This window comes from Cebidichthys violaceus, unplaced genomic scaffold (genome assembly GCF_023349555.1).
Source record: "Cebidichthys violaceus isolate CVI_PGR_0920_01 unplaced genomic scaffold, fCebVio1.0.p SCAF_23, whole genome shotgun sequence".
Lineage (NCBI taxonomy): Eukaryota > Metazoa > Chordata > Actinopteri > Perciformes > Stichaeidae > Cebidichthys > Cebidichthys violaceus.
Genome location: NW_027176406.1, coordinates 576,096 through 604,092, shown reverse-complemented (window position 1 = coordinate 604,092; position 27,997 = coordinate 576,096). Strand labels below are relative to the sequence as shown.

Here is a 27,997-nt window from a genome sequence, read left to right as displayed (position 1 = left end):
TCATAGTTCAGCAATGATTTCACTCCCTTTTTATGTCTCAAAAGATTTGGCTTTCTGCAGCAAAGAATTATTTCATACATTTTAACCACCAGCATCAGATGGAATGGGGAACATTTACGATCAAAGGGAGTGACCGGGCATCAGGTTTGATCAGTCTAGCGAGAAGATTGGGAGGAAGGCTTGAGCCTTGGCCCATGAACCACCATGAACACGCGATGATAAAATCAAAGTTTACACCAAACACGTATTTGTTGCTGGCACATGGTGACGAAGTCTTGTTCGTTGATTTGTACTGAATCGGCCGCTCAAAGCTATTTAAAATGCTGGATCGGGAGCGAGTGCTCTCTCAGGGTTAGCTCTATTTAACGGGTCTGCTGTGAGCCGACTAAAGAAACAATGAAAAAGACAGAGAACAAAGTGGGCCATCGTGAAATATAGGCCGAGACCTGCACCTGATGTTTGAGCTCACAGCGGTTCAGCTTGAATCAACATGTAACACCTCGACGCGGAGCACTGTGTGAGCGCTTTGTTTGCGTTCAAAGTATCATTTTACAGAAAGAAATAAACAATAAAGCCCTAGATCATCAGACTGCTCTCTCATATCACTCTCAACCGGACTGGAAAGCTGAGTTGAGGAGAAAAAAAATGAAAGAACAAATATTATACTGATATCTTCTGGTCCTCAGTTTGAAGCCTGCTTGTATTACTCTGAGATCTGCTTAGATTGGAGGTGCTTTAGGAGCGCTTTGCGAAAATGAAATTGATTTTCTCTTGTTCCAGTGAAATCTAGTGTTGTAGCTGCTGGAGGAGCTCAAACACAAACACCCACTCCGAGTCCTGGGAGAGAAGCTCCATCCAGCAGGATCTTTCTGATGACAGGGAGCGCACCAGAGAGGACGGCTCATTCCTGGAAAATATTGACACGCTGAACACACGAACCCATCGGAATGAACAACCCTGAGGGGAAGTTATACAACAGGATTACTGCCTCACGTATGCAATACACTCTATTTAGAGTAGCAGTAGTGCCAGCTAGCTAATACTGCAGTAGTTACTACTTGATGTTGTAACAAATAACATTTTGCTCTCACTCCGAGTCCACATGCGGCGCCGTGTAACTAACGCCGTGTTATCTTCTCCTCAGCGTTTCAGCGTTGTGTGTTTACGGACACGGCGGGTATCGAACCTCCCCGTCGTGCTTAATGTGATGCTTTTTCCACACAATTCATCAACTGTTTTCAGTGTTGCATGAAAAACAAAAACAAAACAAAAACCTAGAGCGCTAGATGACAAGTGTAAACCCCAAATAAGTTTTCTTTTCATTACAGACTTGCTTGGGCTCAGTGTGAGTGCCAGCGACTTGTGAGGCTTGTTTGCACATGTGAAGACCACCCAAAGAGTCCTACCGACTTCTCAGGAATGGAGTTTTTCTCCTGAAAACCAGGGAGAAAAATTCCTTTAAAACACAACGCGTACATTTCAACACCTTCCAAAGGTATTGTGTTTGCAAAGCTGACTGCTTCAACGTGTCTACACGTTAAAAATTGAATTGTCTGTGCGCTAACCTCCTCCCCACACTAGAGATTTTCCAATTACGATCATAGCTTAGCTTCACGTAAAGCCTGTCGAGCTCTGCATTTCTCCACACGTTGAAGCGGTTTTGCCCGGGGCTGAAATAAGAATACTTTACATTGAGGAGTTGAGGATGGTTTCTTTTTCTAACCCTCTAAAACCAATAATGCAATTGAAAGAGTGTAAGGAATGATTTAAACAGTATGTGCCTGCTCTAAGGTCAGACGAAAACATAAGAGTGCTGCAGGGAAGATGTAGTTTTGTAGGCCGACCACTAACGTTAGCATCGCACTGTTTCCCTCGACAGACAGCCAACAGGGTTTCTCCATTGGATTTTTGCAGAAAATAATCTCTGTGGGAAACAAACGTTTATGATATGACCCATTTTAATCACTTTTTGTGTTCAGTGAGGAATGTTTGTGGCATTGTTCATGCCTGACAAAGCAAAAGATCTCCAATTACGACGTGTGCAAAGAAGTGCAAAGAAGTTTTTAAGCGTGTGTGTGTGTGTGTGTGTGTATATAGAGGGACTTAACCCCAGTGCTACTTCATTAAAGCATACAGGAATTAGCAAGCCAGCTAACTAGCTAGCTGTTTGCTAGTGAGGTTACTAGCTTGCTAGTTCCACCATGCTTTAATGCTACACTGGGTACAGAAAATGAGCCGAACTAAGTCGTCACTCATCTGGCGATAGCGACGTGCTTTCCTACGCTGCGACAAGTGTGTGTGGTTGAAGCATTAGGTTGTTGAATTTGACTGCGGGACCGAGTTACACTGCTAGCAGTGCTTTAGTGAGCATCAAGCCAGCCACTGCTAAAAACACGATGTCAGTAGCAGGAACAACGTGCCAGAGAAGGCCACGCTCTTTTGTTTTTGAATTGCATCTTTGCCGAAGCTAAAATTAGACGGTAGCGGAAACATCCACTTGTGTGTGTAATTCATTGACGCAAGAAAACTACAGATTCTGTGGAGATGAAAGATTTAGAGCAAACATCTGCTCTGAGTACTGCTCCAGCAAAGTGATTATACTGAACGAGCCTGGTTTTATTAATCAATGGCTGACAGCATGGGGCACAAAGGAGACAGCACATCTCCAACAGAGTTACTGAAGACGTTGCACCTGACTCTTCTTCTGCTCCTCCTCCTCCTCCTCCTCCTCCTCCTCCTCGCTCTGCTGGCACTTCTCAAAGAGCACCGAGTAATGATCTGTTTGACTACATGTGAGTGAGCAGAAACCAGCGAGAAAATGGATCCTTTGGCTTAAGTTGAAGTTAGTAATTGTTTCGACACACTGTACAGCAGGGGTGCATCTGAGCAAGCTGTGCTGTTCTGTCACTACGTCTCGTGTTTTACAGTAGTCACACCAGCGGTGGCAAGTAAACGAGGCAAGCGCGCTTCTTTCACGCCTCACCTTCTGAACCAATCAAGTCTCATTAGCACACACTGCTCTACAGCCTGTCACAGCAATATACATGCAAATATATTACAATGGACATTGTGAGAATGACTTTATTTAACGTAGAAGATGGAAACATCTGACAAATGATGGGAAATCAGCACTGTGTGTGTTAACTAAATGATCATTATTAAAAATATGCTGTAGCCCTAACTTCTGAGGATTAGCGGGTTAGCTAGCTAGCTACCTTTGGGCTTAACAAAAAGGTTCCATCATCACAACGTAATAAATGCACTTTTATTTGCATAATTGTAAGAATCAATTTCTGACGTTAATTGGTTCGGTATAAAGAAGCTTATTTAATCACTGCAGCTCGGGGGACTGAAAGATGAATCAATGATGCGATTATTGTATTGTAAAAAGCCACTGTGTCTACTCTATTGCTAATTTAGTGTTTTAAAAAAGGGCTCTCCAAAAATCCGCTCATTTATTAACACACAATAGTTTCCAGGATGACATGAGAGAACAGCCGTGAGTGTGTCTCTGACTTCCTTGGACTAAGAGTCGCTCTGTGCGTCAGTGAGTGCCTGTCCCAAACCAGTTAACCTGGCCGTGGTCCGGTGTGCCAGCGGGTGCAGCGAGAGGAAACCAACTCCTTTCTGCCTCCAGCTGGCACTTTAAGCTCTCCCACCTGCACCACACAGGGCCGTTGTGCGGGGCATGCTTTTCTCTGTCCCGAGCCAATAAACCCCGTCTCGGAACAGGTGCGCCGGCCGGCTCGGCAGGAGGGAACCGTGTCCCCATTTCTGCCTCCAGCCGGAGCTCAGAACAAGCCCGCCCACGCGACAGGGCTATTAAAACGTACGTTTTACAAGCACCATGGAACAATTTCTATTGACTTATTACACAGGGCTCCACGGCAAATTGAGTCCAGGGGGGGGGTTTCTGGTTGAAATGCAGTAAATACAAAACAGAATGAATAATAAATCCACCGCTCTAGGTGGCAGTGTCATAACTCACAGTCGACGTCAGGGTGTGAATGAAAACGATCGTACTTTTGTCCTTACAGCCGACTGTCTGCACGCCATTGCGTCAACTTGCAGAACCTTTGAGTTTGTGGGAGTCTGAATGAGAGTCGGTGAACGCCCACCAGCTCCTGCCACTGTGTTTTGAAACAACCCCTAAAACTGAATTGCCTCACGCGGATCAATTATCACATCAGCTGTGCACGGTACCTGCGCCTGAGCTCCATTGATCATCAGGTAATAAAGCTTGCTGAGGATGCTCTGCTGCAGCTGGTCCCAGGAGATAGACCGGTCCTCCCTCATCAGGAACGGAGGTCCAAACCTTGAACAAGGAATGGAAAAAAAAAAACACGTTTACACACAACGCCGCTGCTCAGCCGCTCCACATTAACTCACACGTCCCCTCCTCCTATTGTAATGTAAATAATTATTTATTAACTTTATCAGCACTAGAGCAGAATTCTCATTATAGCGTATCTATGGAGGGACGGAGAGAGAGATAATAAGGAGTGAAAACAGATGATTAGGAGAGGGACAAGCATCCCTCTGAAAGGATAGATCACATGACACATTCACCATAATACCCATTTAATTGAGGGCAGCCCTCCATTGTATGCTTGAGATTTATTAGTGTGAGACCATGTGAGCATGCATGCGCATAAAGAGACTAACAAAGACACACATATGCACATACACAGAGAATGACTAAGGGATGCTAATAAACTGCAGATTAATCAGGAGGAAGAGAGGAGCAATGGATGAAAAGCTTTGTTGCACTATTTCATCCTTTGAATGATTTCATGTGGTGTTTTTTTTAGCTTCTTGCACACATTGGATCAGAAACACATCCTCAGTCATCACACATGGATACCACTGAGTAAAAGAGGTTAGATTACTGTTCAGGATGGTGAGCATTAACATTCTGTGGTGGTGAGGAGCAGCTGCTGCAGCGACCGCAACACGGCATGAGACAATATACACATCAAAAACAACTTAAAAGTACAATTAGTTCAGTTAGAGACTGCAAGAGACAAGACAATTCCACTCTCTTGCTGCGTGGTTTGTGGCAAATGGGTTTAGTGTGTTAAATTCAAAGTCGTCTGTGTTAGCAACTCTGTGGCTCCTCCTCCTCCTCACAGCGAACGTTTCACCTCCCCAAAGTAAAGATGTACACAGAAGTCTACATTTATTCTTATTTAGTTTTCCCTCTTAAGAGATTCTTGGTGGGACCATGCAGATTATCTACATGCAGTGATCTATGTTTATCTTTCCATCTGCCTCCACAGAATCAGCAGCAAGATGTAACAAGTAAAATTGTTAAGAAATCAAATTAACTTTCACAAGTTGTAATGCAAAAACAGCAAACGTTTAGCTTTTCACACATTACACGTGAAACTTGATTAAATCTGTTGGTTTCACAGTTTTGACAAATCAACGACAACTGAGAGCTTTCACACTCAGCTGACTTTCAGAAATGTACCTGTGATGCTATTCTACAGAAAACCAGAGCGAGAGACGAGTACGGGACTCCAATGTCCTCTTCTTGGCACACGCACACACACACACACACACACACACACACACACACACACACACACACACACACACACACACACACACACACACACACACACAGACAGACAGACAGACAGACAGACAGACAGACAGACAGACAGACAGACAGACACACACACACACACACACACAGAGACACACACGAGTCCTCCAGCTGTCACCTGATGAGAGCGAGATCGGCTGGTTTGATCAACGAGGGTGAGGCGTTTGAAGGGGAAAGTGAGACACGGATGGGATTGGACTTTCCCAGAGCGGCGCTGGCGAGCTCACCTCTATCGATCCCTCTGGACTCTGTCAGGGAGACGGATGTCTGATCTCTGTTTAGTGCCAGATGTCAGATTCCTCGGTCGGGAACTCATCTCACAGTGAGATGCGAGTCCTCTCTGTAACAGGGCGCTAATGTGACCTTGACATGCTAGACTGTGGACTGAGCCGCTGCACATAGAGAAGCTGTTAGCGGGGAAACCAACAGAAACCTTAAACTTCAATGAGTGACAAGTCAAGTCAGAAAAGCTGAGAACTGACATGTAGCTCCTCGGGTTGCTGCTGCTACGCCTGTCAAGCTCTCCGTCGCACGGCACACGTGCATTTACCGGTGATAGAAGTGGCTGATTTAATACGTGGAATTCACAGTCATCGTTGGAACAATGGGTGTCCCTTTTTCACATGGAAGTAAACAAAAAGCAGGGTTCTCATTTTTAGCCGACAACTGCAGATTTGATCGGCTGTAGCTAGGTAGTGGTTGGTTGGAAACTGTCTTTTTGTTGAGTTTAAAACGAGAATCCTGTAAATCCCAAACAGGCTTATGGCTAGATATGTGATATAATGCTAAAATACTAAGGCTAAAAGCTAAGCTGCATGTCCCAGTGCTTCCTCACCAGCTGATGAATAACATAAACATAACGGGGGGGGGGGGGGGGGGGGGGGGAGATATCGCAAAAGTTGGTTTAGATCTTATACCATCTGATGTAAGTAATACAGGACCGAATCGCAAATAGATACTTTTTTATAATCAAAGGCAGCTTATGTTCTTCCATGTTGCCATCCACTGTTTATTCCTTAATCACATGCATGTTAAAAGAGGACACTTTCTAAGGGAAAGTAACCCTAAACATTTTTTTATGATTGTAAATGAAATGTGCAAACGTGAAAAAAGTTTGTTTTTGAAACATGTATTTGTTCAAGATCAATGAATGCAAATACTAAAGTGCAAACAACCCTCAACCATCATTCACATCATCATGAGTCATCAGGGTAAGATGTGATGTTTGAACGCACAGGAAAACAGCGAAGAGAAGCAAAGAGAACAACCAAGCAGACAGTTCTACTCTTTGATGAAATACAAATGGGTGTAGAAGAGACAAACTGGGTTTTTCCATCATATCGACGCCAGAATTAATCTTTGGGTATCTGTAGTACAGATACTTGACCTTACAACGTTTGAGTGTCATCTTCCAGAAAGCAAACAAAGAGCAGCACTGAGGCGTTGGCTCTGATAAAGTAGCACTTTGAGCACCACGGGCTGGACGATCCAGTCAGGTATTGACACGCCTTTTGGCGTTTGGAAATAATGGCAGGTCACTCCTGTAGGTGGTGATCTGGTTTACCAGGCATGCCAGCGTTTGCAGCTTCCGTTGTAGCAAATAAACAAACTGTGCAAACACCCTCCTAACTCTGGAGGGTCACTCTTATTAGAGCCTCACGCACATCACTTCAACACGAGAAGGAGCTCGACAGGCCTGCCCTGCAAAGAGTCACTTGACATAATTACCTCACAGCCTGTTGGCCGGCCCCTGCCGCGTTGCACACCAACAGCAGAATCTTTACGGGGACGCCCTGGTTGAGGAACTCTGAAGACAAGGCCCCGGAGGAAGGTAACCTCTGACCCTCGGGACCGATGGAGTACGGAGATGACGGGAGGCTGTGATGGTACCCTGGCAGAGGAGGAGGAACACGGCACAGAGTCAGAGAAGGAGGTGTGAGAACAAACTGGAAAGAGATGCGACAGTGAGTCAGAGGAAGAGGAGAGGACCAGGAGATAAAAGCGTTTCTTATTTTTGCCATAGATACAACCACAGTCTCTTGATAAATCCTGATGACACTGATCACACAGCGATTTCCCATTCTTTCGGTACAGGTTACCTTCAAAGACTTTACTGTGATGGCTGACATCGTGACCTACACGGTATTTCACGTTTTTTCTCCTTGAGAGGAAGACGAACCGATTTCCTGTGCCGAGAGTGTGGCCGTTAAACTTAACACCTCTAACAAGGAGCGAGGAGGAGAAATTGAGATGTATAAAGTGGTGAGGCAGCAGCTTTTCTATTTGGGGAGCAGTGATTCAGAGGGGAGAACAGATGGACCAATGGCTGCCTGCACTCTCAGCAGGAGGCATTATCTGATGCAGCTTCTGCTCCACATCCCGTCCTGGTGGGGAGCCAAGCAGCACCACTTCCTCCCCCCCCCCCCCCCCCCCCCCCCGTCCTCCGTCCTCTCCCACCAACACAGAGGAGTGTGACTGACAGAGCGAGAAAAAAAAGAAAAAAGAAGCAGATATTATAAGATCCCCGTGAAATGTGACGTCTGCAGAGCTGCACTCCCCCCCCCCCCCCCACAACAGCGGACAACCTCTGGGCTCAGCGAGCGGGTCAGCTCTCAGAAGTTCACGGTGATAAATCACACGGAAAATTAGAGTCGCCAGACACAGACGAGAAGGTTATTGATTGACCAACGGCGGCGTTGGCTTCACCAAAACGTTTCATTAAACACGCCTTGTTTACACCTGAAGCCCGATTCATCAGTGACAAAAGCAAATGCCACCGCTGAGCCATCCTGTTACTGAGATCCTTGAGCACATCGCTCCTCTTACAGGAATAAGTGAGGACGTTAAGCACCGCGTGAGGGGCGGGGCCTAAACGAGGCCTGACCCCCCGAGGATGAGAGTGATGAAAGAACGCACAGCTTTCTCATGTATTAATGTCGCTCTAATGAAGCAGGTGGTTAAACTTGCTGGAATAACGTGCTGTAATTTACACGAGCAGCGACCTCTGACAGCTGCGGGATGATTTATGGTGTAAAATCTCATTTTAAATGGCCGGCGAAACATGTTCATGAAACAGCAGTAAAATGCAGAGGTCACCTCCTGGCCTGTCCCGCTACGATTTATACAGGGAGGCTGGGGAGGAGACCAACCTCTCATCGCTTATTAAATCACTTTTTATGGCTCACTGTCAAAAACGCTACTGTTTCTGCACATTTTTTTCAAGGCTCGTGTCAATGCGATTTTTTTTCTTTTTCTTACCTTGTTCACTGGATGAATAATGGTGGGAGTATGAGACGTGTGTGTGTGTGTGTGTGTGTGTGTGTGTGTGTGTGTGTGTGTGTGTGTGTGTGTGTGTGTGTGTTTCTGTAGACAATTCCCATGTAGCTATGGTGGAAATGTCACTTCCAGGATTGTTAACACTCACAAACACACACCAAAAGTTCCCCCGTTCAGCCTGCAAAACACCTGTTGATCCTAATCTCTTATTATGAAAAAAAAGCCTCGAACTAATTCTAAGAAGCCGCAGGAAGCCGGTGAACTCGTCGCTCCTCTGCACTCTCAGCCGTTTTCATTGTCGAGCAGACGCACAGGATGAGCCAGACTAAACACAGACACACTATGTGGAAGCCCATAATTAAACACCTCTGCCCCTAAAGGGATCCACTCTGCCCACAGCTCCCCCCCCCCCCCCCCCCATCAATCTCATTAGCTGCACAGCCACCATCAAGGTCTCTGAACAAAGGAGGAGGTCAGACAAACACAGGCCCATGTTATGACTCACGGCTTATTTTAATCGTCTAAATGTTATTAGGTTTTAAATACTTTTAACATAACATACTGTATCATTTGCTGATGCATAATTCATGGACTGATGATCCTTTGCCAAAGGAAAGATGAGATGATGTGACTCAATAATCACTGCTGTGTGTGATTTTTATGAATTTGTGCTCTAAAGTAAATTACTTAATGTTTCCTTCTTCCGTCTGAACATAGCGGTGCAGCCCCCGTGGGTTGGCTGGATTTATGCTACAAATGTTTCATGCACAAATTGGCAACGTGTGGCAGGAGGAAGGAGATAACAAATTCTACTGATCGTATGATTTCATTTGATGGAATGCTCAACAATAGTTCATAGGCAGGCTGGAGACTCTGTCATAGTGGTGCCGAACGCTAAAGTCATCATGCTAACGTGCTCACAATGACAACGCTGATGTTCAACATTCTTTTCTCCCTTTATGTAAGTGTTGTTTTTGAAAGGCTGAAAACCAGCTAATATGGATTGAAGCAGAATATTTAGTTAAATAAAAGAAAAAAAGAAATGATTACATCTTTTCTTTTTCAATCCATTTTGACTTTTGGACTTTACAAAGCTCTGGAGTTATTGGAAATGTTTGGATCAATGAAACTGAAAGTGCAAGTCACTGGACCTCATGCTGGTCTATCACAAGTTAAACAACAACAGTCCATAAAATAACAAGCAAAATCCAGACTACAGGAAGTGAGCGATTATCTCATTTAATGATAGCAGGGCGGTGAATGAGCAGGAGGACGACCCTGTTCTCTGTTTGTGACAGAGCTGAGCTTAAAGAATGTGAAGTGGATACTTCACTGTAAAAGCCAACTATCGCTTTCCAAATGCTCTTCGGCAGGTGATCTCATATTCAGGTCTCGTCCTTGGCACCGACACTCCACACAATGACATTTTGTCAGTGCGCCGCCAACTCAAACCAAAGAACTCTAATGTGTGAGCTTTGAGAGTTCATACATTATTCATTTGTAAAGTAAACCTCCATTACTTGATTGCCATACAGGTGTATGAAAATTATGTAATGTAACCACAACATTGTATCTCCAGTTTCCTTGATTCACCAAGACGCTATGTAGGATATCAAAGTAATGTTAATAAAGTCTGTGCAGTGTAACAGAAGCGAAGGGCCTGGAGTCTGTCGACCACCTGAAGTTGCTGAAGCTAGAGTGGAGAAGTGGTGTTTATGGGGCTCTCGGAGCAAAGCTCTGCATTCAAAGATTTTGGAGGGTGGTGTCTTTTCTCTGTCACCCTTCCAAAACAGCAAAAAGTGTGAGGAATGGATTAAACGGTGTGTTTATGTGCTTTAATGTAGCTTCCTAGTTACAGGAACCAAAGATTGCTTCCAATGCCAAGTCTTTACCTAGATGCTAACTCCATTCGTTAGTGAGGTTACGCTGTTGCGTTATAACAAACCTTTCACATCCACTTTCTAGTATTTTCTGAAGGTGTGGAAGTCGGTCTCGGATGCCATCAGATTTTAAACGGGACATGAAACGTGCACGAGAACACAGGTAGCATTAGGCCAATGATGTCAATCTCTAGTGATTGTTTTGGTGACATCAGTCAAAAGAAGAAAAATAAAATAGTTTTATTTAGTGACGGTGGTTTTGCTACGCTAATGTTAGCATAGCTAGCTGAAGCTACTGGCCAGTTACTTGTCAACAAACGTTTTAACATGAAGTTCGGAATAAAGTAGTGCTTTTGTCGTTGGCTTTTTCTCTTCAGTGCTGCTAGACAGCCCTGCTGTTCTGTTTCAGTTTATGAAAAATGACTGTTTTGTTCTTGGGTTCAACCTTGTAAAACAAATTTTTACAACCAAGAGCAATAACAAAAGTGGAACCTCCCTTTTGTCTTTGTCTCCATCTTTCACCGTTGTACCTGTTGAATTCAGCTAAAGAGCTCAACCTGAGCTCTGTTTACCTAAAACCCACCAGCATGTCCACATCTCCACCACAGGAAATAATACACTGGACCATGTCCCCACTGCATACGCCCAGCTAATCAAACGGGCTAAACCATCAGAAAACTGCTTTGAACGCTCAGGCTGGCACATGTTCAGGGATGCTGCCACCCAGGAGAATGACATCAATCTGGAGGAATATATATAAATCGACAGTGACATCATATATCAGCAAATGTGTTGATGATGTGGAGATCACAAAGCTGAACACCTTTTATGTTCCTTTTGATTTCCTCAACAAAGAGTCAGCTGTCAAGTCTGCCCCGCCTCCAGAGCACCGCCCACTGTCAGTGTCCACAGAGGATGTGAGAGTGAACATGAGTAAAGCTTTCAACGTATCACTGTGTCACAGGAGAGTGATCCCCACCTGCTTCAGGACAGCCGCCATCCTCCCTGTAGCGAACACGTCTGCAGTGTCCGGTCTGAATGACTGCCGCCCTGTGGCACTCACCCCCATTCTGATTGAGTGCTTTGAGAAACATCAAAAACAACCTCCCAGCCAGCCCGGACCCTCACCAGTTTGCAAACAGAGCCAACAGATCCACAGAGGATGCCGTCTCCACTCAGCCCCTCACTCATCTGGAGAATAACAACACCTACATCAGAATGTTGTTTGTTGATTTCAGCTCAACCTTCAACACAATCTCCCTCATGTTAACTGAGCACTCTGGGCTTGAGTACCTCATTCTGCAACTGGTTATTAGACTTCCTCACAAACAGACCCCAGGCAGTTCGGATTGGCAGCAAAACCTCCTCCACTCTGGCGTTGAACACCGGAGCCCCCCCAGGACTGTGTTTTCACGCTGCACACCCACGACTGCTACCCCAAACATGAAGAGAACTCTGCTGTGAAGTTTGGAGATGACACAAACAACAATGAGTCTTCATATAGAGAGGAAATCAACAACCAGTCGGTAAAAAACAAGGACCTGATTGTTGATTTTAGAAAAGAGGAGGTGAAGACGCACAACCGTGTCTACATCAATGGAGCTGAGGTGGAGGAAGGTAGCAAAGATCGAAGGAAACTCAAGAAGGCAAAATTCCCGTGCCAAGTTCTTGTCAACTTTTACAGAGGAGCAATAGAAAGCATCCTGGCTGCAAACCTTACAAACATGGCATGGGATGTGTACGGCACAGGACAGGAGGGCAAGCAGGTGATTACAAGATCATCATTAGTACCATCTACTGAGCATCAGGGATGATGGTGAGAAGAACAAAGGGGTTATTAAAAGACAAAACCCACCACAGTCACAACCTGTTCACCCTGCTGCCGTCTGGAAAGAGACACAGAAGTATCAGCTGTCGAACCATCAGACCTTCTTTTAAATATGGAATGCAATGCGGCAACTCTTCTCATCAGCTTTTATTCTTTTTTTTTTTTTAGCACAGTGGTCCCCCAATAAGCAGTGCGTGCGCTTGTATTCTCAGATCACTTTGAATTAGTTTGAATTACGCAATGGTCGATTTTTTTAGACATTCTCACCATCCGTACGACCTGGCACAGACGTCACCACCTATGTGTCTTCACCTTAACACCTGAAAGTCAGCGGCCGGTGGTCGGAGCCACATTGCCCAGTCAATACGTCTGTGACCCGACGTGATCTCAGAAGACAACAATGTCTGACTTTAGTGTGCAGAGGAGCGGTGAGAGGATGATGTAAGAGATTACTTTAAAGAGAACAGAGAGGAGGATGGGAGTCAGCAGCGTGAAGGTCGCGTCATCATCGGTCGGCCTTTGCGTGATCCCAAGTCCTGTTCTTTTTTTCATTCACCGCAGACGCACAGCAGCTCTTTACTGCCTCTAATCGCCCTTCACATCAGGAGGTTTCAAATCGAAGTGTGTGAGTGAATTACATCAGAATCTCCTCGATAGATGCCAGCGAATTACAATCAAGTGTGTTATGAGTAACAAGGAGGCTGACCATTAAAACAGGGTTTCCCTCAGATTTCACCTCTTTTGCTTTAATTGCCCACAAGACGCGTTGACTGTGCATGCGCCACCCAATCAGGAAGCTGCTCCCCACAGACGCCACACTTACCATGTGGCTTAATCGAACGCCTCAGGACATAATCCACATTGACGACCTTTCCTTAACATTCGCACAGCAGCACATAATGATGTTTAGATTACCTAAGCTTAGCTTTAATGAGATCCCTGAGAGTTTGTTATTCTGTCTCATATCTAACCCACGAGACTCGGATCTTTACTTTCATGTCAGTGTTTATGGATAATTGATTAAGGGTCTCTCAGGGATCAAAACCTTTTAGATTTGGTAATTGCAGAAGAGGCATAAAGATCTCATTTTTAATGGCGCCAGACAGCCTGAAAGCATTACAGATCACTGTTGTGACTGCAAAGGAAAAAATGTAATGAAGGTGCATTTTATACGATAATGTGATGTTTGACTGCCGTTTACTCCTATGCCGTTTTATTTTTATTTTATAGCTTTGATTAAACACAAACAGCGAGGCAGAAAATACTTGTGCTCTGTTGTTAATTAAGTTACTCAATATTTCATTTTTGCACATAAATAATCTAATAGGGGCTGATGGGATATCGGGAAAGTAAAATGTTTTCTTCAATCAAGTATCAAAACAAGCTAACGACGCCTTTTTGATCTTGCATGACTTTGGGGTTGTTGCCTCAAAAACGTTACATAAGGAAAACAAATAATGGAGGTCATATGAAGTGGTGCAATGTTTTAGCTGATGAGTGGATATCACCTAAAATAAGCCCGTTTCATCCGCCACTGCTGTTACACTTCATGAGTGGCATCAGGTTGAAAGAAACACTCCAACCCTTTTTTTTTTCATCGTCCTCTCCCGGTTTCCTCCCAGGGTCACATTTCTTCTCTCCTGAATTATGACACCTTTTACCGCCTTTTACCCTTTTTTCTCTATCACAACCCGTTTCTGGAACATCGAGTAGAAGCCGTTTCCACCCGGACAACAACACAGCTTCACCAAATGTTGTTTCCAGTCAGATAAGAGCTGCCTGCCGCACATCATAGCGTGCATTGCCCAAAGTTGGGCTTTGTGTGACGCAGAGAAAAAGCCGCCATGGCGCCGTGCAAATGATTGGAAATAACGTACTTCAGAGTGAAGAGGAGCTGTTGTTGTGGCTTTGTGAGTGAGAGATGGAGAGAGAAATGTAGAATACTACGAGGAGGAAATACTCAAGCAGGGGGAAAGATGATTGAATAAAAGAATGAATGTGATGAAAGACATGAATGAAAATAAGATTATGAATATTAGTTTATGGAAGAGATTCACGCCAGAGGGGCTAATTATTCTGTATTCTTTCCTTAGAATTAAGACGTATACAACATAAAAATGCTATTGCAGTGTACTTATCAGTTTGCTATTTTCATTCTTTTAAAAATCACCCCAATGCAGGAAACAGAGCCTATTTTTCGAGGCCTGCTGTTGATGTATTGACTCTAAGATTTGGAGCAAACCAGCACACCTCCCGAATGTGTGGCTGTTCCTTTAAAGATGACAACATCTTACACGTATTCTCACAGGGCAAACGTGTCAATGTGAAAGACAGGACAATCTGCATTGCACAGAAAAGTGTTGAGTGGTGATGTAGAGTCTCCATATCAACCCCTGCAGGCTGAGCCAGTGAGAACCCGGGGGATTCAGTCTGTGCCAGCATGCGGACCAGCCAGACTGTCTTGGGGGGGGAGGGGGGAGCAGCACTGTTCGATGCGGTCATTGAGCAACATAATTAAAGCACTAAAAGTCATATTTCTCAGGTACAACAGCAGCATTGACACAGTGCTGGGAAAACACTTACAGCCCTGTGAGACAGGACAATGGAGCAGAACCGGTTTGTTTACACCACAAAGCAAGAAACAAGGGGATAGTACGCACTGAGGCACCTCTCAGCACACATTTTACATCAGCAGCTGAGAAGTAGAAGAAATTAAGACATAAATCTGATGTGCACAGGGGGAGATGTAATTCGCAGAGCTCTATAGGAAGTTATATCCTTCTTAATGTGCTCTCCAAGGGCCCCCTGCAGTAAAACACATTCCCGGCGGGTTTTATTAAGCAAAGTAAATTAATAAAATTGGTTTGTTTGCTTACAGATCTGTCCTGTAAATTCACATTAAAGTAGGGGGAAAGCCCTGAATGCAGAACCACAAACTAGTTCTACTCAAAGTCAATGTGTGTTATGTGATCGCTGCACACATGCCGGTTATACCTGAGATCCGTGCGGAGCCTCCTCTGATGTACAGGGGCGGAGCCTGGAAGGCGTAGATGACGTCATTGTCAGCTATGCTGGTCAGATCCTCCTCATCGAAGAAGGAGCGCTGGAAGCCTGTGGAGTACACCTCCGTCAGGATCACCTGGAGACGAACACACACACGCACGCACGCACGCACGCACCACACACACACACACACACACACACACACACACACACACACACACACACACACACACACACACACACACACACACACACACACACACACACACACACACACACACACACACACACACACACACACACGTTAGATCGCATAATGCTGTGGGAGTGAACTTTGAACCCACTTGATGGAACACCATCCTTTGCACCATTATTCTCTCTAATCTCAGAGCTTAATGTATTTCAGCCGAGTGAAAAATCAACCAATGACATGCAAGGAAAGGTCAGAATAAGATCCACAAATCACTGTAATCACACTCATGTGAAAGCCGAGGAGCGCCGTGCTGCTCCGTTATAGTTGCGGCTTCAAATAGTGAAAACCTAAGTGGAACCCGGGTCCACATCCTGCTTTATGTTACCTGGTCTGGGGAAATTTTCCCCTCATCAGCCGCCATCCTCCTCAGGCTGGCCACGGAGCCGAACAGAGGCACGGCCAGCCCGACCCGCAGGTACCGCTGTCCTTTGGTGCTGAACACCAGAATCACGCACAGCGACCTGCCACAGATCAGAGAAACACAATCAGGGACGGCGGGAAATAGAACGACCTCTATTTAGACTGCCGAGCCATTTTCTACCGCAGCCTCCTCCACGGCCCCGGGAAGGGACAAAAGAAGACTTTCATGAATAAATCAATACACTTTAACATTAATAATAGATCATTAGGACTTATTTTTATGTGTGCCAAATAATGGAATCTCTATTGCATTTTTAAAAACAGGGAGCGCTTGGCTCTGACCTCTCCAGAGGCAGCGCTGACATGAGCAGGGTGCTGGGACATAATGGCTTTTTGAATAGCAGCACACTGAGGAGCCCTGTCAGGTACCTGTGGAAGTCTGTAGATAGAGGCATAGAAGAGATATCACATGGAGAAATTGATTGTTTTAACTTAAAGGAAAGAAAAAGAAGAGGCAAAACAGATGAAGACATTTTCACATGTGCACAGCAGGACATTGCCTCTGAAAGATACACAAAAAAAAGCAAGACCAGAAACTTCTAACCCAGAAAAATATGTCCATGAATCAAAAAAAGTTGACCAAAGTCATTTGGCGAATTCCTGAGCTTCGTATAATGAGGCTCTGAGTGGTGGCGTTGGATGTTGGATGTCACGCAGGTTCCAGCGAATACAGAGGACGTCCAGCAGCAGGACAGATGACTGAACTCAGGATTACACGCTACTCTGCAGCCGAGGCGGTTATGTTTTCTACATTCACAACATGTGCACTCTGAGAAATAAAGAATAAATACGCAATCAAGGTCTATGAAGGTCTGTCACATGGTTCACCTCCAAACTGGTTCTGGTTTAGCTGCTCGGCCCCTCAACGAAAGCTGAGCAAATAGATTGACTAATCTAGCGTATCTAAGGAAGGGGTTTACAAGCTTTTATGCCCTGTGCATCATTTCGCTATTAACAACAAAAAATAACAACAGTAAAGAGACTGAAACTCTGTATTTCTTTGTAGGTACTGTAGGCTTCAAACAGACGTCATGTACCAGTGCATTGTGTTGGGGGTATAATTTGTTGCAGTAGTTATAATTGGTCCAGCACTGAATGTTCAGAGACCCGGTACCGGTCCACAGCCCGGGGGTTGGGAACCTCTGATTTAAGGAAACTAGTTGGTTTGTATTCTTCAAGCGTATCAGAAATATATTTTGGCCCCATATAGTGATTTATAAACTAGCAGCAAGTCTTTGGAAAACTGCACTAATCAAGCCTCAGCTGTCCCCAATTTATGCCAATTAGATGTTTCATAGCAGCATGGACAAAACAAAACACTATAGCTCAGTAGAGGAGACTGGATTTTATTGGTCACAGCACAAATCTGAGATGCAGTTGATGACAATATTCTTGACTTGCCACCCTGATTGTTTCGCTCCCGTCTCTTTTGATGCAATATTCAGTTGAAATATAACATTGCTTATAGATATTTACAGTCCGAACGTGTTAACTCATTTGATTTATGGTCCGTGTCACGTTGACACAGCAGGCTTTGCATCAAGTGTAAACAAAATCATCTGACATGCAGAGAGCAGATGGCTGCCAGTGGACAGAGCCCGGCGTCTGGATCGCTGGGCAAAGAGAATGTTTGCTACCAAACAATATGTGTTTATGGCTTACAGACGTGATCTTGTTAGGAGTGAGCTGAACTCTTCACACAGAGAGATGCGTTCAAAAAAAAAAGTATTTTCAAAGACAATCTGTTCTGTCCTCTTTTCATCCCTCAGAAGTGTTTTCTCTCACCCGGTCTGCCACACAGTAAAAAGAGGCGACGCTAACTAAATACTCTCGACTTGGCTCGCTGTCAGAACAAAGCTCCTAAAAAACTTTTTTTTCCCAAATTAGAAGGGATGCTGGCTCAACTTGCGTGACTTATTTAAAAAAACTAGTAAAAAAAGGAAGGAAACTAGCTAGAAGAAACCCTGGCAAACCTTAAAATAGTGATCAGCACACCTCTGTGAGTCAACCACAGGACAGAGTAGAGCTCAGCATGCAGCTCATTTAAAAAAGGTACATTTTAGCCTAGAAAGCTCTGACAAAGGCTTATGTTTAGATTTGAGGTTATACTATAGATAGTATTCACTTTCACGGCAACAATGAGATCGATGGGACTCTCATATCTGTGTGTTCAAGGTAGAGTATTGAGGATTGAGTAGCACCCCTTTGGTCTATTTTTGGGCACTCCTCTTGCCTCTCTGCCAGTTTGGGAATGTGATTAGTCTGAAGCCACTTGACCATATACGCAGCAGCCGGTTAGCTTAGCGTAGCACAAAGACTGGAAAAGGGGGGGGGGGGGGGGACTAGCCTGTCCAAAGGTAACAAAATGGATCTACCAGCACTTCTGGTCAATTTAGTTTAGAGCCAGTGAACTTTAGCCTCAGGGGTCAAACTCGGGTTGAGAAATAGATCAGCAGAAACCTGTAAAAGCTCCTGAACAGGCTGACCCCTGTTGGTGACCTGACACGGAGGCTGACTGGGTGTTGTGATGCAAAGTTCAATAAGACATTGTTCCTCAGTGCTGAGAGTGTTTTCCACCAGCTTTGCTTCTTGATACCAGAGGTCCTGCTGTCTGTAGTGCATGAACAAAGCTGGGTGTTGTCCAGACTGTTTTCCTATTTGAATCCCTTTTTAAATGATACTGCTCTCACATGTGTACGGTACATATGAATCTACGGCTAGCAGCCGGTTGACTTAGCTTAGCATTAAGACTGGAAACATGGGGAAATGGCTCTGTCCTAAAAGGAACAAAATATGTCAACCAGCCCCACTTAAACTCACTACTCAACACGTCACATGTTGTTTGTCAAATTCACTCAAAAGTCGAAGGTTAAAAATAACAAATTACAGTATTACAGAACACAGTAACTTCAAAGCTAGGCTAGCTGTTTCCTTCTGTTTCCATTCTTTGTGCTAAGCTAACTGTTTCATCATTTCTATTCTTTGTGCTAAGCTAACTGTTTCATCATTTCTATTCTTTGTGCTAAGCTAACTGTTTCATCATTTCTATTCTTTGTGCTAAGCTAACTGTTTCATCATTTCTATTCTTTGTGCTAAGCTAACTGGCTGTAGCCTTATCTTTAATAGACAGATTCCTGTTCGTGTCCCATGTGAAAGTAAAAGGCAACGTTGACGTTATTTCGTCACGTCAGTCGTGAGTAAAGTTAGTCACGTGAGTGGCTAGTCTGAGTCGCTAGTCAATCAGGTTAACGTCAACCACACTCTTTTAGTAAACCAGACTCAGTGGTTTTGTTGCCTGAACCTAACTTCCTGTATAATACCCTTTTAGTATATCTTGAAAAGACACTATGCATGTATTGAGCGTATATTGATACACCACTCCTGACATGTCCAAAACTGACGCTAGTTTAGCACCTCCAGCGTCAAGAACGCTGACCAAGCATCTGTATTTTGAGTGAGAATGTGTGGATTCTGGACAGCAGTGCTCACCTGGTCTGGCGAAGAGGAATTGGGAGTGAGATGCAGAGGAATGGGTCAAAGGTGTTGCTCTGCTTCATACAGTGGGGGCATGTCAGTGAAGATCTGAGGGGAGGAAAAAAAAAAAGCACACATTTACAATAGTCTTAAAAAACCGACGACTTCCAAACTAATCTCAAAGTCCTCCTGATTAAGTCTGGCAGGAGAGGAGGCCGTTTAATCTCGTTACCCAAGTGAACGACACGGTCGAAAATGAACACGCAGAACCTCTTGATCTGATTGTGAGAACGGAAAAGATGAGTGATGTAACTGGTGAGAATTGAGAAAGACGAACGGGTGGGGGGGGGGGGGGGGGGGGGGGGGGTAAGTAGTAGAAAAAGCCCCCCCCCCCCCTCCCCGGGCTACAAAGGGGAACCAGCACAGAAGCAGTTTCCATCTTGTTGCATCACTCTCAGCAGCGCCGTTACGCTGACGCCGTTACCGGATCCCAAGCAGAGAGAAGAGCAGCGCTTTCCTAAGTGACGTTCCTTTCTTCCTCTGGACACAGAACACTGACCAGATGTGTGCAGCGGTGATTTCCTATTACAATAGTTTTCCATTCACTCCCTTTGTTCATAATTAAGACTCCTTTCAATGAATCCCACTCGGTTTCACAGGGGGGAAACGTATTCCAGTTCGCTAATTATCTGAACAATGAGTCAGCGAGCCCACTGAAGTTAATGGACTGATTGCTGGAAGTGATTCTGTAAACTGTCCTGCAACCTAATTAAATCCTTTGTCCAGCATTTAGAGTTGATCCGTGCAGGATTTCCTGGATAAGACCTTCTATAAATACTCAATAGTTAAGTGAATCTTGAAGAGGGGCCTTCAATCAACCTCTTTGATTACATGAATGAGAAGCATCAGTGTGTGTAGACGGTAAATACTTTGTACGCAAAGTGAAATTGAAATAAAGCTATCCCCTCTAGATGAGTGGTACACAAACAGAAGTACTTGTACCCCAAACGGTGTTTCTGCAGTTTGCAGAGGATACGTGGAAAGATTGTGTAGTAGCTCAACTAATTTGAAAGAAATAGAAATAAGTATAAGAATAAAAAAATCCACATATTTAGTCAACACGTGAACACTAGCTACGTGTTGTGATCAAGAGTGCAGTGAGTCTCAACAGTTAGCTAGATCTGATAGAAGTAACAGAAACACTGTTAACAGTTAGCTGAACACAAAGTATAAATGTGTAATAATGTATAAAACCTGACCAGACCAACCTAAACACTGACGGTTAAATCGTATGAAACAGAACGCAGTAACTTTGAAGCTAGGCTAGCTGTTTCCTTCTGTTTCCATTCTTTGTGCTAAGCTAACAGTAAAAAAACCTGTAAAAATGACACGTTATGATTTTACAGGGAGCTATTAGTTGGACAATTTATTGGCAGAACGCAGTAACTTTAGAGCTAGGCTAACCGTTTCATCATTTCCATTTGTTTCTAAGCTAAGCTAAGCTAACTGGCTGTAGCCTTATCTTTAATAGACCGATTTCTGAGAGGTATTGATCCTCATCTAACTCCCAGCAAGAAAGGGAATAAAAAGTATTCCTTTGAGTTTTAACAAACACAGGACTTTCACTCAGGACACTGCTGTTCGTGTCCCATGTGAAACTAAAAGGCAACGTTGACGTTATTTTGTCACGTCAGTCAGTCCAATTGTAACAATCTCCACTTTTACCTAGTTGATAGTTTTTAATAACATCCAGTCAGACATGGTTGGGATCCATTGATCTTAAGGCTCAATCAATCCTCAGTCGATGTTTTCGAATCTGGGCTGTCAAAGTTGTGCATGGAAGCGCCTACGTTTCATTTTCAAACCAGCTGGAAGGAATATTTAGTGCAAAGAAGGGAATAAAAAAAAAAAAAAAGATTGGATAGGGAATTGAAATGAGTATGACACACCCGTTAGAGAGAGAGAGAGAGAGAGAGAGAGAGAGAGAGAGAGAGAGAGAGAGAGAGACGTCTCTATCCACATTAACACACTGTGGTGTGACTGTGAGTAACTGCATCGCAGTGACGGATGGGGCTGCTGTCTGCTCAGGTAAAACATGTTCCCGAGACACGTTCTACCTAAAAAAAGCAGAGAGGTCATTGAGGAGATAGCACTACAGTAGCAGTGAAATCTCTCACCGTCAATGGATTTCAATAGAATATTCTACACTAAACATGAACAGATGTCTTTAGGTCCATGTCATAATGACAGGGTACAGTGCTAACGGCACTACTCTGAACTACTTTTTCGATTTAATTTCTTTTATCATCGGCATGATGGACATAAATCTGCAACTGTGTGCGGTGAAATAACTTCAAATATGACAGGTTTGATTCTGCGGCTCCACTGTGACACTATTGAAAGCACGCTGCTGCACATAAACTGAAAATAGACTTGTGTGAAGCGTAACCCAGCAGCAATAAAGCACAGAGGGTGCGAGTACTCTGGGAGACTTAAATCTCACATTAAGAAAAAATCATGTTTTCTACATCACGACGGACATATATTTCGTTTAGATCAAGAAAGTGAATTGATTCATTTCAAATGGCAAAGTGTCTTTTGGAGTCATAAACCATGAATTAAAAAACACCCCCCATCCTCTGGCTGCTTCTCAAAACTCCCCAAGCTTCTGTGTGTTGAATCTTTACAACATTCACGCGACATCCTACCATGGGAAATCAAGCCATAGATGAACCGATCAAATGTGTTCTCCTTATAGGAGGGCACCTGACGGACCCAGCGGGGGAGGAGGCGGGGGAGTGAATAAAGCTCTGTTCAAGCAGGCCCAGCTGACACTGGCTCTTACTGGATCTCTCCCTCTTGGCAGAGCAGAATGGCCGCCCTACGGATGTCTTGTTCTCGCCAGGAAACAGTGAGGGTTCCTGCACTCCATGCATACAAATCACACTCAGCCTGCACTAAAACATAGATGTGCCCCGCACCGCTCTGAAACACTTAAAAGAGAGGAAAAGGAGCGGAGGAAGAGGTGATATTCTGGTGATGCTCTAATGGAGGAAGCGTGCAAAGGTTGAGAGGTATGTATGCCGCCGTCTGGAACGCAGCCATGCTGAAGAGACCCCGAGCTGGATGCTTTGCACTGCAACACACTGCTGGAGCTTTGGATTGTCCCCGGGTAACGCAGGTATCTACAGCTAATTGATTTTCTCTCCTAAGAGAGGCAATTAAAAAGAAAAAGTCTCAATAGGATCAAATTAAATAGACTGGCAGCTAATTCTTCTCACTGAGCCCGGCAGCTCTCCTCTGTCGGGGGATGAACGCTAGTTAATAATCCGAAATAGGAAAAGGCATAAAGCTTAATGCGTGCCTCATTCACTAACTGAAATATTACTTCACACACATCGTAAACAGACCCATTACTGGGCTGCAAGAGGGTCTCTCAGAGAAAGTAAGACGAGCCGCGCCGAAACTGCACCACGTTCGTAATGTGAAACGCTCGGCTGCCCGTCAATCGGCCTCGCCGTAATGAACGCCGCTCGACAGAAAGACATTTTCACTGCAGTCTCTGCTGCAGCCTCGCCCGCGTACAGACAGGGATCCCAGGCTTTCATGTGATTTAAGATTTGCTTCTTTGATCAGAGAGGGTGAAGAGCAATACAAGTATAAATCAGGTGAGGGCTGTGCTTTGCCGTGCTCGGAAACAGACAGCTCTGATGTTGATCGGCTCCAGAGTCTGACGACAGATAACATACATTAAGATCAAACAAGTCTTGGCTTGGCCTGCTCGGACAGTGATGGAACGTGTTTGAACAGTTATAATGGCCGCGATGATTGCACGGTGACAAACCGTGCTATTACGAGGATGATTCTCCGGTCCGTCAACTCGAGATGTTGGATCGCATCGGCCACTGCGTTGTGAAGCGCTACACGGGCAGCGGTGGGGCCTCGGGAGACTCCGAGGAAAAGAGAGCGACAGGAGCCAGCAAGTATTTGTTCAAAGTCCAATTCCAGCAGTGAGAACGCATTCATCTCCATTTAAACCCTCTCAGCCCCGTGATGCGGGCTTCTTTTGCATCGTTAAGATGGACTCCGACTGTACGCTTACTGTAGACGTGAGAGTCCCTCTGTAAAGTTTGTGCTTTATGTAATGTTCCCCATGCTCCAGCCCCGCTCGCTCTCCCTGGCCAGCACAGTGTTTGAGTGGGTGAGAGGAACAAATTCTGGCTGCCAAGACTGCTGCTTCCTGTCTAGACACACCCGAGGTGTCACAGCTGAAACATTTGACAGGGAGGGCGGCAATTAAGAGATGCGCTCTGACAGATGCATCCCTGGCAGTCACACAGAGACGCAGAGAGCTGATGGTGCCCACGAACGAGATATTAGCAGTTTAAAAAAAATGTATTAATCCAACATAGATCAGGTTCTGTTGGATCTAAGACATCTTTAATGGATCGGAGTGGTTTACGGATGGAGTCCAGATGTGTGTTGGGCTGCTGCGTCAGCATCATGAGCTGGAGACAGAAGATACAGCCGAAGACAGATCTGACTGAATGAAAGAGCATCACTGTTAATAGCTGTGAGTCATTAACCGCAGAGTAAATATCTTCTTTTTTGTTTGTTTTTACATGACCGCAATAAATCTGCAGTGCAAACTTGCGAATGTTTTCTTGGACCAGACCGACACTTGGCACATGGATGAGTTGAGGCCATCTCCACATCTGAATGACACTCCTCTCCCGTTGGCTCACAGCTGACAGGTGTACATATCATGTCAAATACAAATGGACTGTCTCCTCCTCGTGAGGATGACTGACTGATGGGAGTCATGAGGACATCCAGCTGCACTAGAAATGTTGATTATACAGTAGGGGTGAAAAGCTTTACATTACCACACAACAGTAACCAGTAAATTAAAATAAACTCTTTATGATCCAAAACACACCAGACACATTCACAACCCCAATCACAGCACTCTAAAGAAGTACTTGTACTAAAGGGATTCAGTTCTTCATCAGACCTTTTAGTATTATTTAGTATTGCCTGCTTGTTTATTACTGTGCACATTGACTGTGCTACCAGCCAGGCATCTGTGTCTCAGAGGACCTCCATGTAAAAGACATAATGACATCTGCATTACGTCAGCTGTATCCAACAATTACATCTGATCGATGGAGCCGGAATACTGTATGTAAGCCTGGTGGACTGGGTGATGTGGACCTGTCGTCTACCATTATATTTCAGTTACTGTTGCTACGCCGGTCAAGCTTTCTGTTCACGTAGAACACAGATATGCAGGTAACAGTGATAGCAGCGGCAGAGGAAGCCCTCTCAGGCACTGAGTCAGCATCCTCAGCAGCTGATAATCAACATCAAAGACAAATAAAGAAATAAAGAAACAGCATTGGTCTGGTATTGCAGTGTACAGCTAGTAAGTCCTAGTGTTATAATAAGGATAAATGTTATTTCATTCTAACATAACCTTGTTTAGCTGCTTAGCTCATACTTTTTTTTACAAAGTATGTTTACTCTTTAGAGGAGGAAGGCTTTTAGGATGATGACTAACCAATGTGTTTGGTGAATATAACCCAACTTCAGGTAAAAACTTTGGCCGGTGTCACTGGAGAGTAAACTCCCCCAGATGTTAGAGCAGAACAGAACGCTCATGTCAGTCTACTGATACAGTAGCATCCAGAACCGGATCCCTGACAACGGGGCAATCATAGAAATCAAACGGACAGTGAACTCTTTTCTGTGGTCATTTGACTTGTTCAAAAGAAAATGGCGATTGTTATGGTGACAACACACGTCAGCGGGGGAGGTAACGTGTTGTCTCAGCCCTAGAGACAACTATCCAGATGTCCATTAGTTAGCTCGCTAATTCCACCATGCTTTACAGAAAATGAGCCTAACAAAGCATTATGTTGTTAAATTTGACATATTTAACTAGTATTTATGACTTGGCATCCTCCAAACTCTTACAAACTATCACGTTTACTAAAGCCCCATGCACACTGCTTCAAAGATCGAGAGCCCTGCTGTGCTTACTGTTGCAAAAATGATGTAGCTATGATTATACGATCACTGTTCAGAGGAGGAGTTTAGCGTCACCAAGACTTAAGACGCCTTTAGATTTGTTGTGGACGTACGTATTTGTGGATTTCATTCCTGGCAGGCGTGTGTGTGTGTGTGTGTGTGTGTGTGTGTGTGTGTGTGTGTGGTATGTTAAGAGAGGAGACTTACTTGTACTGTGCCTGGAAATGTTCCTGGACAAAGCTGTGCTGGACTCTGGGCTGCTGGGACGGGTCAGGAAACAGCAGCTCCTCAGCTCCACCGAGGCCCTGCAGCACAGAGGAGGCCACCCATCAACACGCCGCTGTCACACTCTCACATTCTTTAGAGATCCATCAGAGGTTAGCTGGTTGCCATCATTGTCAGAGGAAACTCATATTTTATTTTGTGGCAGTGCAACAATAAATATGGAAACCTTACAGAGGCTCCCGTAGCATGCAGCGTTAGCACATTCTTGCTTTTCCATGGCAATAAAGTGATATTCAAAAGCGTTGGAAAGCACTGACCGAAACATAACCCTGTCTCGACTCTTTCATCTACTCACCCACAACAGAGACAAAGCTGGCCTCAGATGAAGATAAAAGAAAAGGAGAAAAATATCTTCTTCTTTTTTTTTTAAGCAGAATAATCACTGAAAGCCAAGGTAGCAAATGAGTGGGATGGCACACACAAGGGTGTCTCACAATCACCGCTGTGCGGTAATGACTACCAAAAGTTACTTTTATGGTTTTACAGAACTTTATTAACGACTTATATAATGCAGTTTTACATATAATATCATTTGTTACACTTGGTAATACTGATGCACAATTGTTATCTAAACTACACGCATCTTAAGCGACACAGTATGCAAAATGTATAGTGTTTGTTAAACAGCTACTCAATGGGCTAATTAAAGGAATAATTAGAAATGTTGGGATCCTCTAGATAAGAAGATTAATACTACTCTCAGGATTAAACAAAGAACATATCATGTTGTAACCTCTGGACCGAGCTAGGCTACAGTGGTGTCAGTCTTTTTTATTTAGCTCACCGCAAGAAAGCAAAGAAGTGCTTTTCCTAAAAGGTTAAACATCCTCATTCATTTGCAGAAGGGGTTGAGCAGAGGGCCAAATCTAAAAGTGCTTACAGTTACAATAAGCTGTCACACTGAATCAGTTATCTCTGTACAGTATCCACTCTATTTCACGCCTCACCAGCCGAGCAAAACGTCCTGAAAAACATTCCTTCAGTCACCAAGTGGTTCTGCTTAAAAGGCCCATCATGCGGCACACAAGCACCGTGTTAGCGTTTCTCCGCTCGCACGCTATCAACCCCCACAATGGCCGGGTGCAAAAGTCAGGTACTTGAGAACGCATTAAGGCATGGTATCGTTTCAGTGCTTTTACACCTGGCCGCGGTGCCAAGTGGAAATGCACTCTCTCCGATGCGTCTCTGTTGACACACCGCTCGCTCTCTGTTTGCTGTTCCTCTGAGTTCTAGCTGCTCCTGGTCCCTTACTGGCTGCCACCGTTCCAAGGCTGGCAGCTCGACCATGACCTCCACTCACAAAACGGAGCTGAAAGGAGGTTTAGAATTTCTAAAATGGAGAGGGAAGTGGAGGCCGTGTGTGTACGTGTGTGTGTGTGTGTGCGTCTGAGAAATCAGTGTGAGACAGAGACAGGCAGAGAGACAGGAGGGTCCTTTTCAGTTCACCGCCGTTTCAAATCCGGAGTCTATTCTTCTGAGAGCATTTGAGCTTCGCAAAGGCCGAGCGCGAGACTGAAACCTGACCTTCCTGCTGCACCAACTGACTCGTACAATGGCAAACGTCTACCCACCCTCTCTCACCCTTTGCATGCACCGCGGGGCTTCTCTCCCACAAAACGCTGAAACTGTCAAAACTCAGCTGATCATCGTGTCGCTGCTTCAGATAAAACATGCAACCTAAAGTGTTAAAAATTCCTTCAGAGGTTAGGAGTGCCAAGCTCTAATGCCCATCATCAGGCTCTGCACTTCACTCCCCCCCCACCTTTTTTTTTTCCTCCTCCACATACTTGGGAATAGATTCCATTGCTATTATTATGTGGAGATAACAAAGCAACATTGAGGCCTTATCGCCTCAGTGGAACCTCTGACATGTCAAGAGACTGCGAGGTGTCGGCCGTGTGTTGACAGTAGCTGTGGAGGAAGTGGACATTTAAGCG

At 44.6% G+C, this 27,997-nt stretch overlaps 1 protein-coding gene across 1 annotated transcript in view; it reads right to left on the bottom strand.

Moving 5' to 3' along the window:
- usp43b (ubiquitin specific peptidase 43b) overlaps positions 1-27,997 on the bottom strand; it is a 62,318-nt gene that overhangs the window by 15,050 nt on the left and 19,271 nt on the right. The window contains exons 3-8 of the mRNA XM_068719138.1: positions 25,983-26,080; positions 19,761-19,853; positions 16,177-16,312; positions 15,590-15,734; positions 7,340-7,502; positions 4,204-4,315 (exon numbers count right to left, since the gene is read on the bottom strand). Coding sequence (XP_068575239.1) covers positions 4,204-4,315; positions 7,340-7,502; positions 15,590-15,734; positions 16,177-16,312; positions 19,761-19,853; positions 25,983-26,080 — 747 coding nt within the window. The remainder of the gene's footprint in view (positions 1-4,203; positions 4,316-7,339; positions 7,503-15,589; positions 15,735-16,176; positions 16,313-19,760; positions 19,854-25,982; positions 26,081-27,997) is intronic.